Here is a 19,339-nt window from a genome sequence, read left to right as displayed (position 1 = left end):
CATGCAAGTGTATGTTAGATAATTCTGTAATGTATTGATGAATAATGAATTTTGTGTTATTTGTTGTGGCCCACAAACTGTCTGTTTTTTTTTTTTTTTTTTTTTTTTGGAAAACAACTGAGTACTTAAATGCTAGAATACTCAAGTACTCAATCCCCGACTACTCAAAATATTATTCTCGTCTCTAATACAATAGTTGTCAGTTAGTTTGCTGGCCTTAATCAGCTCTGTAACTCTGAGCAATTATTTTATAGAAATGTGTCTGTCTGTCAATAAACTCGACAACATTCTTTTAAATGAACAGTACAGTTTTGAGTTTATGAGCAGTTTCGAGTTTTTAAGTTTAAAAAAGGGCGGAAATCTAAAAAACAAAATCTAGTGATTATAGGGGATTATCAGTTGTATTCAAAAGTTTCTCAATAAGTCATATACACAATAGAAAGGTAAAGGTAGTAACTTATTGTTTTATGGAAAGTAAGTTATCTTACAATTTCAATGTTGAAGGATACCAATATTGTTAAATTTGCTAATTTTTACTTAATCAAAAAAATTTAGTCATTGCTTTTTTAAAGGTTGATTTTTACTAAATGCAGAAAAAATGTAAGTTTCTGCATTTTGTAATTTAATAGTACGTATAAGTATTTATTTTCAAAAATTATCAATGCTTTTATTTATTAATATTGTCTAATATCTTAAATTTTTTTTATTCTTTTTAGGTATTTAACAGCTACAGAATGGAGTCAGTTCTATGGAGGGAAAAAACAGAGTATTTATACAAACAACATTTTTAAATATATCCTTGATTGGGAAATTTTATTTATTGTTACAGTTAAGTGTACATGTGCTGCATTACTAGGGTTCATGCCAGTATGACGACATCGTGACAATCGTCGACAATTGTTCTACGAATGTCACTAAAATTATATGCATGGGGAACAAAATTGTCGCCTTGAAATATGTTTGGAAATCACAAAATAATAACGAAAAATAGTTATTTTCCAACTGGAATAACTGAAAGTGCTGATTCAAAAAATTTTAAATGTTGAAATTACAAATTTACATGTTGTGCTTTGCTTTGCATTCATGTACTGACAATGTAGTTGTTCATCCATAAAATTTAGATAATTTTTATTATAATATTTTTTTAGTTTTTACTTACCTGTTTTCCTCATTTATTTATTTGGTCTCTGCATTTTGATCTGTACGTTGAATCTATTTACTAATATTATTTAAACTTTTTTGTTTTACTTAATTTTAAAAAATTCTAATATTTAATCATTGTGGGGTAATAAACCTAATTAGTTTTAGGGTGTTATAGGTGGCAATTAATAACTTTTGATGAGTACCATAGCATGAATTATGAAATTGTAAAGTGTAATATTTTTTTCTAAAGTACGTCTACCATATTAATTTTTTGGACATCTAAATTTTCATTGCTGGTGTGAATCTTATGTATTACCATATTTATTAATTTTGAGTAGCCAGCTATGGCATTATACTGTTACTGTATATCTTACTTATTCTGGGTGATAAATTATTATTACTAACTTCTTTGATCTGCAACCACATAGTGTAGGTAGTAAAAGATATTAACTCTTAAAATTCTGAAACATTGGCAATGCCATAGTTCAGTAAAAAAGATGGTTACGGTTTGATCATTTTTATCACCATGTTACATTTTTTAGCCCTATTTTCAAAACTTATTATATGAAACAAAGCAATTTTTAGTTATAATTGTTAGTAATTTTTAAGTATTCCTGAATATGATAATGTCAGAAAAATATTTCCCTACAATTATTGTTTTCTTAATTTTTGAATTGCTAGATTATTAAATTTGTAAATATGCTCTCTTAATATCAGAATGATTTTATCTGAATATAGAGTCATACATGAATTTTTTACATAGTTCTCTTGGAATTACAACTGAAAAATTTTTTAAATATACTTAACAAAAATTGTCTTAAACTTGTTTCTTGGGATGTTTTAAACCAATTTATTTTAGATTGTTAATATAATATTTTTTACGGATTAAAATATTTATTTATTTATTGTATTTCTAGCAAATCTCCGGGAACTTTTTTTTGTTTAACATAAGTCCCAAAACTATGAAGTAGCAAACTTCTTATTTTATTATTTTTTTTAACATCATGCATTTAGTGTCTTGTAATAATTCAAAAATGTGTTTAATATTTGTTGATTACTGTACTTGAATTGAAGAAAGACATTTTAGTAAAATATTAATTATAAATTTTTATACTTCATTTTTTTAATACATATAATATTTTTAATACATCGATTTACTTGCGTTATTTTTTTTTTTATTCACTTTGTTTGAACTGGAATTTCTTTTTTAAAAACTCTGAATGAAACTTTTGTAAAAATGGAATCACTCTAAATAATTTGCACTTGTACACTACTACACAATAAATCAATAAAATCTTCTAAAAATTGAGCAATCTACATAATTTAGTTTGGTCCGAATTTATTAATTTGTATTCAATTTGAATAAATTAAATAATGTGCATGATTCATTATGACAAACATCTGAAATCATTATAGAAAATAATATCTTTGATAACGAGCTTAAATTAATAATTTAATTTTTTTGTCTGTTCCCCAATTTAGCTGCCAATACTGCTGGAGCTGAGTTCAGGCGACTTCCATTTGATCATTGTGCACTTTCACTGCAACCATTTGAACACCCATTGTGTACACCTGAAGGAGTTGTTTATGATCTTATGTTAGTCATTAATCACTTCTTTACTATATTTTTATAAGTTTTTATGCAAAAATTTTTGCAAGTTTATTTAATGTTAATCATAACTGGGAAACATTGCAGTTTTTCAATTTTGATGATTCTAAAAACTCCTAAAATTCCCTATGTATAAAATATTTAGTACATTTCGCAGCAATTATCACGAAATTTATATTGTTTCGTAAAATCTACAGGATTTTTTTCCTATCCTTGGTGGCAGCTATGTATTTTGTAAGATTAAAAATGTTTTTATATATTTATTATGTTTTCATTATTAAAGTTACATTTAATTATAAATTGTAACACATTTTAATGTTTCAAATTTGTTAAAGCTTTTTTCTTCTTTTTTTGTGAGCTTATTCTAAAAATTAAATTGTTTTTAAAGTTTTTTTTTTTTTCAAAATTTTTTATTATTACACTTTCTTTATTTGCTTTCCAATTTCAAAATAGTATTTTTTATTAATTAAAAGTTAAATTTTATTTAGATTAAATTAAAATTTTTGGACTGTACGAGAAGCAGAACTTAGCAAAAAAGAATAAATTAAATCATTTGGAATTGTTTTCATACTATTTAGTTATCATTTTTGAAAAATGAAAATATTTATTAGAACTTATAATCTGTATATCTTACTGAATTAGAAAAAAGTTTTGTTTAATGAAATTGTTAACCATATTTATCTTTTGACAGGCATATTATACCCTTTCTCAAGAAATACCATATTGATCCAGCAACTGGGAAGGTAAACATGTAGTTTCTCATCATTAATAATCTATTAGTTTTTAACGATCATTTGTGTTTATTTTTGTTAAAAAGTTGCTATTTCTATTGATTTTCTTTCACTAGTATTTTTAATTATTATTCTACATTTTCATAATTTTATATCTATCATTGTAAAACATAGAAATGGAAAAACTCATGCTATTCAAACCTCAGAAGATAATAAAAATTGAACGATAGAATTATTACTTCAGTTTTCAACTTATTTTATTCATGAATATGAAATATAATTTTAAAAGTAATTATGTATGTATGTAATATACCCCTGACTATACACGTTGATCATTTTGGATCGCTAATGTGAAAGATTAGACAATATGGATTATCGCTATCATATAAAAGAATTTGCTTTCATGTAATATTTTAAATATCATAAATAATTGTAAATAAACTTTAATGAAATGCATATTTATTATTATTTTTACTTCTTATATTATGCAGCTTTTTTTTCTTCTTTTTTTTTTAATTTCCAGCCTTTTTATTTAATCAATTGCAAATTTTATTTGTGGTGTAAAAATATAATGGACATGTTTCCTGACAACAAAAATAGTGTCTCTCTAGTTAGCATTTTTAGTTTTATGAATTTGAATGTGGTCAGCTATTATCAAAGTAGATTCTATCAAGAACTCTTAGAATCTTGGTAAATGTCCAGTATTAATGGTTATAACAAATAATGCACTTATATGATGTTTATCAAATGAATATGTTTAATTTTAAAAGATAATCGTCTCTCTTTCTATTCAGATGTTAACTTTTTCATTTAATCCCTATTTTTTATACAGATCTTTTATTCCTAATTTCAGCCCCTGGATTCAAAGACCTTAATTAAACTAAATTTTACGAAAAATTCTGATGGATTTTACCATTGTCCAGTCTTGTTTAAAGTTTTTAATGAAAACTCCCACATTGTTGCCATTAAAACTACAGGCAATGTATTCTCCTATGAGGTAATTTTATTTTATTACAATTATATTTTTCTTGTAACAAAATTATATATATTTCTCTTGTAACAAAATGAATCAATATTTTACTGTTTACATTTCAGTTTTTTCACTATACTTAAATAATAATTGACATTTCCTTACTGTATTCATAATTTAAGTTGCATAATTAAGCATAAGACTGTACTATCTTGAAGCCCACTTGCTTGTCTGGAAATAAAGACAGCCCATGTGCAATGCTGACCTCATTGCCACCATCAAGTGAGTAGTCTTGATTGAAATTGTGGAGCCTGAACCTCCATGACTCTTTTAGCCACCAACTGGCGATTAAGAGTGTGCTTAACTTGTTTTAACTAAGCATAATTCTATCGTGAACATTTCAGTGTAACTTGCTGTCTGATTCTCATGAATAAAAGACAAGAAATAAAAATTGATAAGGATTACCAACAAAAAAAATCCTAAATAAATTCTTTTTTAACTTTTTTTCCTACGCGTTTTATAATTTATTCATTTTTGAAGATAAAAAAAAAATGTGTTGGTCAGTAATCATAAGTTGTCTGCAAAATCAAGGTCAAAAAGATATTCATCTTATACCCATTTTTTTTTCTCTGATACTCTCTTCATAATCCAGTCAATAGCAATTAAAAAGATTGTTAGTGAAAGTATACAGCCCTATCTAACATCTAAATCAACCTTGAAGGATTTTGATTGTTGGCCGGCATGGATAGCTTGTATATTGTTAATTTTTATATATTTTTTTGATAATGTTTGCAAAACAATCAGGAATTCCATAGAATTCCAACAGCTTAAAGAGTGTTTCTCTGTGTAAACTGTTGAAAGCTTTTTCAAAATCTATAAAATTTAAATACATTGCTGATTACCATTCAATAGATTGTTCCACAATAATCCGTAACATTGCAATGTGGTCGACACATGATCTGTTAGCTCTGAAACCTGCTCGCTATGGTTTCAGGCTTTTGTCAATTGCATTTTTCCTTCCTTCCTCATTATTCTAGTTAAAAGTTTGCTGCATACATTTAACAAAGTGATTCCTTTCCAGTTGTCACATATCGTCAAATCACCTTTAACAAGCATAATATAAATATCTATTGATTTTGTTTTATTTTTTATGTAGGGACATTTTTGTTTTATCCTAATATATAAGTATAGATTTCTTTTAGTTCGCAAAATTATTATGTTGGTATTGTCTGATATTATTCTAATAATCAATGATGTTAAAGCAAAAAACAATGTGAAGAAAACAAAAATAAAATGCAGAAATGAACATCACAAAATATACCCTGTTTATATATATATATATATATATATATATATATATATATATATATATATATATATATATATATATATATATATATATATATATATATATATATATATATATATATATATAAACAGGACAAATATTAAAAAATAATTTCATTACTTTTGTAACTATTTTATTTATGTGTGATTATTATTTAAGTTTTCTACCCAAATTGAATTTTCTGATGTAAACGGGCCTTTTTGGGAAAGTTTGTCTTATTTTTACCGTGTTAACTCCTTCTCTTTACCACCTTTTTGTAACTTAAGACTTAAAAACATAAACGTTCATATCATTTGATTTTTTCTTATTTGTCCTTTTCTACACTTTATTTAAGAATGTTTCTTTGCTTTAATCTATGTAGCACAAAGCATACCATATCCTTCTTTTTGGAAATTGCTGATGAAATTTTGCCTGATAGTGATTTATATATTTCATTATTTTTTTTAATATTTTATTTATGTGTGATTATTATTTAAGTTTACTACCCAAATTGAATTTTTTCATGCTATGTAATTATTAAATAGTGCAGAGCAACTACATATAAAAGCACAAATAATTTAACTAATTGAAACAGATTATTTTTTTATTCTAGAACTAATACAATTATCTGTACCAAAACTGGGCATTTTCTAAAAAGAAAGGAAAAATATTAAGAAGCTAACAAACTCTTAATCAATCTTCTGGAGAAAAAAAATACTCGGGGCCATGTACTTCAAGTTACTGTTATGTTCTCTCTTTCATGATGCAAAAAAGAATTTATTCAGAAAAAATTGCTTTGTATTTGGTGATAATTTGAATTATTGTCTCTTCTGTTGTTAAACTAAACCATTTGCATCAAACCAAAAGTCTATTTAAAAAAAAAAGTCCAAAAATAAAAGAAGAATTGTTTTAAATCTTGAGAGCAATAAAGTTTAAGCATTTAAGAATATGATTGGGGAAGGCCTGATCTGCCTTGCACCAATGATAGACAGAAAAGATTCGCCTTGTTGAAAGGTAATTCGGAGAGCCACCTGTTGTTTCCTAGGAATATTGAGCTGGTGACACTGACTAATCTCTTTCCAAAGTACCTTGATTGAGCTGATGGGACTGTCCAAAATGTTCCATCTTTTTGTTTGACGAGATTTCAGTGAAAGTTAGACAAGCATTGCCCTGCAAGGGATCAGCAGAGACAGTCCTGGCAAAGCTACTAGTTATCTCATTAACATTCAATCCAACATGGGAGATGAAACCCATCGAAAGTTCATAGAGTGTCTTGAAGAAGATCGTACTATAAGATCTAGAATATTCAAGCTTGTCTTGTCTCGAACAATCATTCATTGAAAACTGTTAACTGCAACTATCTGTTAAAATCCAAATGTCAATGAAGACAAGTTCAGTAGTCATGTTATTGAATTATAGTCCCTTATAGATTGCAATAAGTTCAAACCCAGATACAGAACAGCATTTAGTATTTTTAATCTCACTCACACTATTATATCAATTACACTATTAGATATCTGAATATGCGCACCATTTCGAGAAATATCTCTCTCACCCCTGTTGCCATCAGCTTACATGTTCAGACCCATATGTGGGGTGTTACTTCTAAATCCATTGGTCTAGTAAATTCTGGTTTATCTGATTTTTTACACACCCTGGTCTTGATTACACCCCTTGTCTGCTGTAATAGATTAGTGTATTTTGACTAATCATGAAGTTCCCATTTTGTAGTGCAATAATCGGATCATTAAGCTAAAAAGCATTTAAAGTGTAACTTTTTTGTATTGTGCACTGGAGATCTTGTATTCAATTTAGTATATCTATTGGGAAAACTATTAAACTTTTGCAAAAATATGTAATGAAAATTTTAAAATATATTTTAGTACAGCTTATGTATTTTATACTGCTAACTGTAGATATTTATCTTAATTACTTTGGATTTTAAGGTATTGTATTGTAATCGACAATATGCTCCCTCTCCAAAAAAAAAAAAAAAAAAAGCAATTAACTCATTATTTCAAACTGTATAAAGTGTTTGAATTATATATATATATATATATATATATACAGTGTTTTCATCATAGAAAAAAAATGGGTGAGAATTTCTCACCCTTTCTCAAAAACAGGGTGAGATTTCAAAAAGTTAAGTGAGATTTCTAAAAACTAAAAAAACACAAAAACTCTTGAAAAAAATCATTTCTTTAATTATAATACATTTTTAACGTCTTCTATTTTTAAAAGCATTGAATATTTTTGGTGCATCATCATAGAAGATTTTGCCTTTACAAGGTATTTGTCCATCTTACATTAGCACATAAAAAATTTGAATGTCTTACATGAAGAAACCTTACCTACGGTAAATGCGTGGTTACAGAGAAATGCGTTGTGAAAGGGGTTCCGTGGTTATGTTCTGTTGTTCGAAAAGGTTCTGAACAATACTGGTAAATAGAGAAGCTAGATAACGGGGCAGATGTTGAAAATAATGAAAGATCCAGGAAGAAAAGTGAAACGGATTTTATTCTAAATGGCGTAGTTCGAAGCTTTTTCCAAAGTGTGAGAAATTCGCGAATTTTGACATTTATTTATAGAATGCGCGAATTTCTCGCGGTAATCATTTTTTAATGTGAGAAAAGAAAAAAATATGCGAGATTCTCGCGTTCTCGCGCTGTAGTGAAAACACTGATATATATATATATATATATATATATATATATATATATATATATATATATATATATATATATATATATATATATATATTTTATATATATATATATATATATATATATATATATATATATATATATATATATATATATATATATATATATATATATATATATTTTATATATATATATATATATATATATATTGTTTTAAGGCTATTGATCAACTAAATCTGAAAACAAAGAATTTCAAAGATCTTATTACAGATGTACCATTTACAAGAAATGATATCATTACAATTCAGGTATTTATAAAATAATTACTTTTTTCTTTAAATAATTAATGTAAGTTTAATTGTTTATACTCTTAACTGGGAAGTTTTCTTTCATATAGGATCCATCAAATCTGGAGAAGTTCAACTTTAACAACTTCCACCATGTAAAAAATAAGCTATCTGTGTCTGAAGGTAATAAAATAAGATTGGCTTGTTTCTACATCTGTTTTATTTGCATAGTTCTTCATTAAAAGTTAGCTGAGTGTGTGTCCTGAAAGTTAAAATATTAGAATATTTTCCTATAAAAATTTATTTCTATAGTCTTCCTATAAAAAATTTATAATTCTAATTTTAAAAAATCCTTATTTGAATGAAGCTGCTTCGTTTTTCACAAGAAATTCTTGAATTATCAAAAAAAAATTATTTCCAACTAATATGCATTATTACTTTTTTGCTTTATTAGTTTCTCTAATAAATCGTTTTTCACAAGAAATTCTTGAATTATCAAAAAATTAGTATTTCCAACTAATATGCATTATTACTTTTTTGCTTTATTAGTTTCTCTAATATGGCTGTGTCAAGTTAATTGTGCAATGCTCAAATATAAAATTGAATACTTTTCTAATTTTTGATCTAATGATTGGACTAAGAAGCTCTAATTCTATTGCTAATATTCCTAATGTTTAGACGTCTAACCTAAAATGTGCTAATTAATTTGTGATCATGATATTGGACATTACAGGTATTAAAACTTTTTTAAATGTACCCCTAAAATGTGGAGAGTAACTGCAATTTACTTTCCTCATTTTAAAGGGAGTGTGATAATTATAGTTCTGAAAGTTCAGACAGAAGAGCATTTTAAAGTTTGGAGACTTTAATATTTATTTCATTTTTTGTGTATTCTTTCATGTTTTGCTGCAACTATTTAAGATATGCGGGAAAAAAATTACGCACATTTTGAAAACTCATTTATTTAAAAATAATATCAAGATTAAAATATTGGGAATATAATTTCAGTATGGATCCCTAGAAAAAATTATTAAAAACTTCTTTTTTTAAAAAAAGGTACATTTTGATTGTATGCATTTCTTTACTCTCTTCAATTATACTGGCTGCAAAACAAATGAATGTACGCATTCAACAAAATGAAAAGAATTCTAAGTAAATAAAATTTTGGCTTTTTCAATTGTAAACCTTTTGTACAAAAGATTGTAGTATTTAAAAGTTGTTTGGTTTGTTGACAATTAACTTCATAAAAAAACACACAATGTACCTTTTTAACATTCACTAGATGCTAAAGAATGACTCTTTTTTTAATTTATGGTGAGTTGAAGCTTCTTTAAAAAAATATTATTGCAAAAGAAAAAAATAGCAGCATTTATTCTTTCACTATGGCTATCTTTCCAAAAATAGATCTCTTAGAGGCCAGCCAACTGCTCAAGCTTTTAATTTTTTAGAAATTGGAGTGCCCTTATTACCCAATTATTGCTACTGGCTTTTTTAATGCTTAAGTTTAAGATAATGAAGGCTATCAGCAATAAGTTCATTCTGTAAAGGCACTTAACATTACGTTTAACTGCCCTCCTTTCAGAGATTTAGAAAGAATTGCAATTTTAAACTTCTGTAAATCAATGTTTTAAAATTCTTCCTTTAATTTTTTTCTTAAATTCCTTCATAAATTTTCATTTACATATTTCTTTTCTAAGCATTGTGAAATTCAGACGAGTCTAACGCATATTTTAAATTTCTTTATATGTTAAACAGTTTTATTCTAATTTATTTCCTTATTTATATTTATGATTTGTAAATTAGATATTTTGCATTACTTGCAGAAAATGGAGAAAAAGATGCAGATTCTTATCACAATTTAAAAAGCGTAAATTCTGTCACTAGAGATGTTTTAGAAGAATTGAAAAGGGAATCTGCTAATAAAGCTTCAGTGAGTAAATATATATTTATGTATCTCTTTTAATTGTTGCTGCCTGAATGTATTTTCTGTACACAATTTGTTTGTGAGGCTGAATGCTAAAGCACTCGAGATTACGAACTGTAAGAATATTTTTTGATTCTGAGTTTATCTAAACATACAAATATAAAAAAAACTTGGAGAAGGTTGCTTTTTTCTGTAAATATGAGTCTCAAGACCCTGAAGTGCTCTACCAGTCTATTCTTTTCTTCTCTTTTCTTCGTCTTTTTTTAATCTGACTTAGCTTATAGCACCATTTAGCTTACTTATTATTATTCAGAATTTTATTATTCAGAGCTGGAGCAGTATAGCCTATTCTAGATCTTGTGCTAAAACATTCAACCCTTAACTCAACTCAAATAATATATTTCTGCATTCTCACATAATTACCATTACATTTCCTTTTTTGTATACAAATACTTTTAATGTTTGTAAGCGTGTCATTAATTAGTGTATTTCCATTTTATTAATATAATACAGAGTGTTTCACAATTCCCTTCATGATTTGGAAGGCTTATAACAAATAAAATATTACCAATACATCAAAAAATTTTACTTTACCTAATAAAGCGTCTCAGGATTAATTGCTTCTCGGTATCCTGTAGGAACATTGGACTATTGGAATAAAATTGCAAAGCTAAAGATCTTCTGAAGTCGATGGCACATTCATTGACTGCATCACACATCCCATTACTTTTCAATATCTGTTATGATGCTTGCTCCGGATGATAGTGATAAAAACGATGAAGCTCAACAAAAAACATCCTAGGATATACCCACAACTGATCAAGAGTTTGAAAACTCTGAAATTTCAACGAATGTAAACAATGAAGCAAATTTGCAAACAATAATAAGCATTGAGAGGAATATTCTTGAAGTTGTGTCTAAAAACAAAAAACACATTTTTTTTTCTAGTAGTTCATCTTATAAGTTTTAACTTTTGAAAAATGTGCTTAGATTTTTTTTTTTACCTTGATTTTACATTATCCTGCTTCATGTGTTTTTTAAGGCTAGTCAGACAGAAAGTGTAAAATGAAGGTTCAGCTGTTTATTATATATATTTATATATAATACATTTTTTTTCAGATATATTCTTTTGAGTTTAAAGTCTCTCATTTATAGGAAAAGAAAACAGAGGAGAAAGTGAAAGCTGATAAATATAATGCTGCACACTATTCCACTGGTGCTGTCGCTGCTAGTAGTACCTCCACTGCTGTTGAACCATCTACATTTCATGAAGCTGGTTAGTTCTTTTGTTTCTTCCTTATACATTCCATGAAGAATATCACTTCTCTTAAGTAAATGCACAGGTTTGAAAGACTGTTTCAAGTACTTAAGATTCTTTTAAATAATTTTTATTGTCATTCACTATGTTAAAAAAACATAATTTCTATAAAAATGTATTAAAAGTACGTCAAAATAAAATGTATTTTTCTACCCAAGGCCTGAACAAAAGAAACATAAATTACAACTACATTTTATACATAAAACAAATTGATTAGATATGTGACTTTACGCAATTTACGTGCCTTAAATTTGTGATAAAATATACCTAGATCAAAGCCACTTTTCCACTTTTTTTGTTTCATTTTTTTTTTTTTTTTTTTTTTTTTTTTTTTTTTTTTTTGGTAGAGGAAATGTTTTTTTTATGATCGAAATTATAATTACTACTTGTAATTACTAAATTGTAATTACTAATTGTAATTTTTCGAACTAAAAAAAATTACAACTTTGAAGTTTATTAAAATAATAAATAAAGAACATATTTTTTTTATTTTTAAAAAATATTATGTTTTTGACAATTACCCTAATATATTTTCAGTTCCTGTTACATGTATTGCATTTAAAATTAAAATTTTATGTATTAAAAAATTTTTTTTTTCCTTCCTGTTTTATTGTCTTTATCATCTTTATGGGAAGTATTATCACTCTGTCTCATAATGTCATATCAAGTGCTGCCTCTAAAAAAAATTCTTTTTTTCTTTACAGCTGTCCTGGATGATAACACTGTGCGATATGCCAGAGTTAAGAAGAAGGGTTATGCTCAAATGATAACAAATTTAGGGCCCTTAAATTTGGAACTGCATTGTGAGATTGCTCCCAAAGCTTGTGACAATTTTATTAAATTATGCAAAACTGGATACTATGACAACACTATTTTTCATAGATCAATTAAAAATTTTATGGTTAGTATACATCTTGTTCAATTTGTTCCCTTAATATTTAATGTTTTCATATTCTTCAAAAAAAAAAAACTGTAACAAAGAAACACAGTTAAGAATTTCCTGCTTAAAAAGTTTTCCCTTTTAAGTAGTTTATTTTCTTGTTACCTATTTTTCTCCTATTTCTACCATACTACAATAACCATTTTAAGAAAGAAAAAAAAAATACTTTTTTTTTTTGGTTTACAAGTTGTCACAGGCTACCAATTTTCCTTTAGAAACATTTAAAAAATATATAAATTAATAAATAAAACAGAAAAAAAAAATTTTTTTTTAGAAATAAAGTTAAATTTCATGAAAATATCTATATATTATCTTAAAGCTCTTGGTGATCTTGATTGTATTATAATGTAAACAAAAGCTTCAAATGGCTAGATTTTGTTCTAATTATTAATATTATAATATTTCTACTTATGATAACTAATATTTACTAATTTTATAGCTTGAGAAATTAAGCATATTTTTTTATATTAAGCATTCATGATTTTTTAAAAAGTAATTTTAGCTTACCCACTTTTAAATTTTATCATTTGAGAATCCTTTTCTTTCTTTGCTCTGAAAAATTTTTTTTTAACCGGTTTTGCTGTTTGTTGTAATCTATATATTTTTTTAAAAAATTAAGCTGTGTTCATTATTAAATTTTCGTTATTTTCCAGATACAAGGCGGTGATCCAACTGGAACTGGTAATGGTGGAGAATCAATTTGGAAGAAAACTTTCAAAGATGAATTTGCCCCCCACCTAAGTCATCAAGGTCGAGGAATCCTTAGCATGGCAAACTCTGGACCAAATACAAATAAGTCCCAATTGTTAGTCTCTCTTTCATGCTCTTTTATTTTATTTCATATATAATTTTGTTAAGTGTTAATTGGGAATTTTTTTTCTTAGCTTCATTACATATCGTTCATGTCAACATCTGGATAAGAAGCATACAATATTTGGAAAGTAATGTTATACAAGTTTTACAATTTATTGAAAATTAATGCTTTGTTAAATTAATTCTAATTTTATGATATGTTTTGTGGTATCATCCTTTAGCTGTATACCAAGCATGGGCATTGTAGAGACCCAATTTTTGAGAGGGAGATTAAATTATACCGAAGAGTCACAAAAGTTCTCTAAGATTCATGCATAGGGGGAAAAAATCTGCCAAAAAGATTAATTATTTTTATCCTTTTCTTGTTTTTAACTTTGGGGAATTTAAATTGATGAAAGTTTATTTTTTTCGTCTGAAATATTGAAAGGAACTTTTAGAAATTTCTAATTAGTGAAAGAAAAAAATGCCCCCCCCTCCCCTGCCAACGATTGCTCAAGACAACAAGCAAAACTTGCTTAGCCATCAATGGTGCAGTCGGGTATTTATTTGTCCAGTGGATTTTCATTTTTCATGCATTTAATTCACATCAATAAATGGAAAAAATATATTTTACACAGCACAATGGTAAATTCGTTAACAACTTTATTTCATTCAATTCATTATATTAAGAACATATTGACCCTATTTCTATTTATTTATTTGGATTTTATAATAAGCACTGAACATATGCCCCAGTTTTGGGCTCCTGTTTATCAGTAATTAAGTGCATACCCTCGTTATTTTGTACCTAACCCAGAAGACGAGTATCAATCGTATTTACACAAAGCTTTTAGTTTTGTACCCAGCTAGAAGATGAGTATCTTTTTTTACTATGCCTTTTTTTCAAACGTTTACAGTATATGCCTGAATATCCATGTGGGAGTTATTTATAATAATGGTGAAAAATATATTTTAGGATGAAACTTTTTATTTATTTTTTAAATTTTATTTTCTATGTATTGTAGTATGTGAATGAAATCAGGTTTTTCACTTCATAATTGCAGGTTAAATCATTGTTGGTGGGAGCTTTTGACTTTGATTTGTAAAAACTAGAAATCATTGAGAAGTTGTAAGATTTACTGAAAATTATAGATGATTATGAAATTTAAATCAATCCATTTGTAACTTAAAAATTATGATTTTTCAATATTAAAAAGTATTTTATTAAACTAATTACAATCATCTATTGCATTTAAATATTTTTAACATTATTGAAAAACAATAAGTATAACTTATTCAATTGTCAAATAAATGATTTTGAATCATTCATGTTCCTGATTATTCCTTAATAAGCAGGAATATACTGTAGCTTTTCATTATATATTTGTCTTGCACATTTTAAACTACCTTGAAATGAAATAAAAAATACTGCTTAACAATCTTTTAAAATTTGAAATACATTTTTATATTATCCATATTTTATAACTGATGTAAGGATTCCATAAACATATTATGATTAATATAAAGTTAGGTTATATTTCTGCTAATTAATGTTTGTTTAACATCAATTTATACTGTCTATGTTTGTTTTTTTGTAAATTGTAAAAAATGTTGATATGAAATTTCCATAACTTCCATTGTAACTATCATAAAATTTAAATTAAGTTGCCATATCCTTACACTAATTCTTACTTGGGATGCAATTTTATTTAAAACTATAAAATTTTAAAAAATGAATTTATTTTGTTAGAGACTTAAACAAAGCTTCAAATTCGTAAAATAAAGAAGTTTAGAAAATCCTTTAAAAAATAAAAACCATTTGTTTTCCATTGTATAGTACGTTTGTAATTATAAAATTACACTAACTTTTATTGCAATACAATCAATGATATTTAAATTTCTAGCAAAACTTACAAATTTCTTTTATGATTTCAACTTCTGAAACTACATGTGAATATTTCAACACCAAATAATAAATTTTTTATGAAAAAAATACCTGAAATTGCAGACTTCTAAGTTGTTGCTTTTCTAATTTTTTAGTTTTAATGTTTTTGGAAAAATATTGATGATAATTACATGTACATTTCTTACTAAGTAAATTCATACATTTTGAAGCATACCAAATACAATCTTTCTTTAGCTCTTTATAGGGCCATTATTTTTAGTAATGTTAAGTTCCTTCAGCTTATTCTCTAAAATTAATTTTTATGACTATTTTTTTTTTTAAGTAAAAAGGTGAGATTTTTAAAATTTTACTACTGTTAAGAATTAGCTATAAACTTGAAATAAATTATGTGTTTATAACTACAAATAAACTCAATAAGAAATTATTCAGTTAACCAGCACATAGTGCTCAAGAGAGAATATGTAGCTCCCTAGCATTAGCCTCTATTCTTGACTCCACACTAACCTTTACTGCTACCCACATTTATGTAAACAAAGCTCTGCAATGTTTTTTTTTCGTTTCATTAATTTATTTGGATTTTCTGAAATTATCAGAGGTGGAAAGTATACTTTCCACAGCCCTATAAAGGTTTAATATAATTGTTGCTACAATAAATAATCCGAAACGTAATCATTGATATTTAATCGTCACACCTTATGTGATTATTAATGATGTCAATAATAATACCAATTAATGCTTTTAGAGTTGTGGGTGGACTGGATACTCTTAATAGAATGGAAAAAATTCTGACAGACAAAGAAGATAAGCCTGTAGTAAGTATTTTTTTATTATCATTATTACTTATTTTCTAATTTAACCACACTTTCTAGAATTAAATTTCTGTTCATAACTATGTCCTTTTTCTACTTAGTTAAATTTTTTCTGCAATTAAACTAACATGCCATTTCAACCAAAAACAGTTACTTAAGAAGACACAAATTAAAGTGTATTAAAGGGCACCACAGTAACTGGGTGTATTTTTTATGCAGACTAAAGCAACTCCTATCCTAAGCTAAATCTAGAGTTAATATTTAGTTAAAGGGCTTTTTTTTTTATGGCATTTATGCATAAAACTTTGCAGCATTTATGCATAAATTTTTCAGGAACACACTTTCCAACAAATAAGTAGGACTGCTTGCAATTCCAACTGTGATTTTTGTTTTTATCAAACTAAAGGGGAAAAAAGAAAGGCATTATCACTATTTACCACTAATTGTCAATAACTTTCATAAAATTAAAAACTGTGTCTTGTCCAGAAAAAAAATTTTAATTTAAAAAAAAATAGAATTATGAAAGTTAATAAAAACTGGAGAAGTGTAAAATGTCATCTAGAGTTATTTTAATAAAAAGTATCAGGGCTGCTTCATTTTTTTAACTGAATTATATGCTTTTAAAGCCTGCAAATATGATATTCGTAAATAAATTAATTGCCCCATAGTAATGTGCCCCAAAATTGCAAAAGAACCTTAATGCTTACAGCCAAATGTGTGCAAATATTTTATTCTGCAAAAACTTAGCTTGTTACTAAGACCGTTACAAACATAACTTGTAATCTTATTTGTATTATGTGTTATTGTCTGTCCGAGTTGGAATGATAATTGAAAGTCACTCAGTTCTTTTATACTGTTTACCAAAAATGTACAAATTAAAGCAACTTGATTTTAAATTTTGTACCTTTTTAGGAAAAAATAGAAATCTTAAAAGTGCAAATATTTGTTGATCCTTTTCAAGAGATAGATGATCTTGTAAGTTATAGTTTTTTATTTATTTATTTTATGAAAAATTTTATATTCTTTAAATTATGCATTTTTTCCTTATAAAGTAGTCGCAGAGTTTAAGTAGTCTTTTTACTACTAAAAAGATCTGCCAATTTAATGGCAAAACATGATGCCTGTCTTGTGTTGATAAATTCTCTATTAAATTAATACAGTACAGAACCCATTATCCGGAAATCAGAAAACCGGAAAGAAATTCGATAAATTTTCCCGCCATTTTTAAAAAAAAATATGTTTTTTTCCTCATAGGATTTTAAGATTTTTCTTTCTTTTTTGAAAGATGTTTACCTTACCATTATTTTGGAAATAATCATTAGTGTATTACTTCATCGTTTTTTCTTCTTTTTAAGATTATTTTCAAATATTTTTTTTTCAGTTGGGTTTAACAATAAAAAAACGGCTTTTTGTAGCGATTCAGAAAACCGGAAAAATCAGTTATCCGGAATAGCGATGGTCCCGATCGTTCCAGATAATCGGTTCCCTACTGTATATTCTTTTAATTAAATATGTTTTTAAAGATAATAATTTTCCTTTTAACTGATTTCATTAGCTAGCTAGACTAAGGGAAGAGGAGAAGAAAGAATCTGAAAAATCAATCATAGCCAAGAAAGAACCAAGCACTAAAAAACTGAAAGTATATCATCAAGGGGTTGGGAAATATATTGATGCATCACAAGTGTAAGATATTTTTTTTATTTATTTATGGCATTAAATTTTAGAAGTCCACTTAGAATTTATTTTCAATCAACCATATTATACAACCATATTTTACCATATTATACAACATAAGTGAAAGATTTAAGGTTTAAAGAGGCATTTTAGTGAATTTGAGTAAATTAGTTCTTTAAAGTTTATACGTTGACAATAGCAAATAAAGATTATTCTTTGCCTTTATTTGTCCACATGCTTCCTATCAGCACAATAAAAGAATCCCTAATATTCATTTAAAATGTTCATGTCATAGCAGCATTCACACTTGTAACATTTTAATTTGCTACCAACTTAAGGTTACTTAACGATTGATTGCTGCCAAATGCACTTGGTACTTTCTTCCACTCCAAAAACATTTTAAGTCTTAGTACCTTCATCCACTGAGTTATAATGGCTCAGCAAAATAAATTAATATTTAATAATTAAATGAGATCTTTCCCAGAAATGTCTCACTTAGATCTGTCTTCTAATAAGCACATAACACATTAAGTTTTATTTCTGCACAAAAGTTCACGATTCATTCAATAGTTCATATGAGTTCATGATAGAATTAAAAGAATTCAAACTGATATACATCCAAATACTAAAATCCAAAATCGTGTAAGTAGGGAAAATTTATGGATTATTTGTTACAAATATAATTTTCATGTATCATTGAAATGTATATAAATTATAATGGAAGCTTTCACAGAATGTATTTCTTGCCTATTTTTAAAAAAAAGTATCAACATTGATATAATTCATTATTATACAATTAGTATTTGGAGTTGCATGAGATCAATTCAGAATTACTGATATGACATCACTATTATGTATTGAAATATATTCAAGGTTCTTACAACTCCGGGAAAATCTGTAATTCTCAATTAATTTTAAAAAAATTAGAGAAAATGAAAATTTATACCAAAAACTTAAGAAAAAAGTTCAAAAGCAAGAAAAACATAAAAATTTCTGAGCTTTTGTTTTTCCTTTTCATAAGAAAAATTTTAGAAAAGGCTCAATAATAATTATAAATTAATTTCATTAATAAAATTACTCTGTAAAATTATGAATTTTTTCATTTCAGCTTGAACTCCAAAAATGATAGTGTATCAGATGTAAAAAAGAAAAAGAATGTATCTGGTAAATTTGATTTTAGTAAGTGGTGATATATATTCAAACAATTGTTGTATATATTTTTGTAAAATAAATATTTTTTCTTAAA

The 19,339-nt window shown here is 26.3% G+C and overlaps 1 protein-coding gene across 1 annotated transcript in view; it reads left to right on the top strand.

The window, feature by feature from the left end:
- LOC107440284 (RING-type E3 ubiquitin-protein ligase PPIL2) overlaps positions 1-19,339 on the top strand; it is a 21,393-nt gene extending 2,054 nt beyond the window's left edge. Inside the window, exons 2-16 of the mRNA XM_016053161.4 lie at positions 717-766; positions 2,626-2,740; positions 3,444-3,495; positions 4,337-4,480; positions 8,662-8,751; positions 8,841-8,913; positions 10,554-10,660; positions 11,810-11,930; positions 12,677-12,873; positions 13,566-13,717; positions 13,797-13,853; positions 16,353-16,422; positions 17,332-17,394; positions 17,975-18,102; positions 19,202-19,339. Coding sequence (XP_015908647.2) covers positions 717-766; positions 2,626-2,740; positions 3,444-3,495; positions 4,337-4,480; positions 8,662-8,751; positions 8,841-8,913; positions 10,554-10,660; positions 11,810-11,930; positions 12,677-12,873; positions 13,566-13,717; positions 13,797-13,853; positions 16,353-16,422; positions 17,332-17,394; positions 17,975-18,102; positions 19,202-19,283 — 1,501 coding nt within the window. The 3' untranslated portion in view covers positions 19,284-19,339. The remainder of the gene's footprint in view (positions 1-716; positions 767-2,625; positions 2,741-3,443; positions 3,496-4,336; positions 4,481-8,661; positions 8,752-8,840; positions 8,914-10,553; positions 10,661-11,809; positions 11,931-12,676; positions 12,874-13,565; positions 13,718-13,796; positions 13,854-16,352; positions 16,423-17,331; positions 17,395-17,974; positions 18,103-19,201) is intronic.

The sequence above is a fragment of the Parasteatoda tepidariorum genome, chromosome 6 (genome assembly GCF_982258835.1).
Source record: "Parasteatoda tepidariorum strain Cologne lab strain chromosome 6, Ptep-v5.0, whole genome shotgun sequence".
In the NCBI taxonomy this organism is placed as follows: domain Eukaryota; kingdom Metazoa; phylum Arthropoda; class Arachnida; order Araneae; family Theridiidae; genus Parasteatoda; species Parasteatoda tepidariorum.
This window is presented reverse-complemented; position numbering and strand designations above follow the sequence as displayed.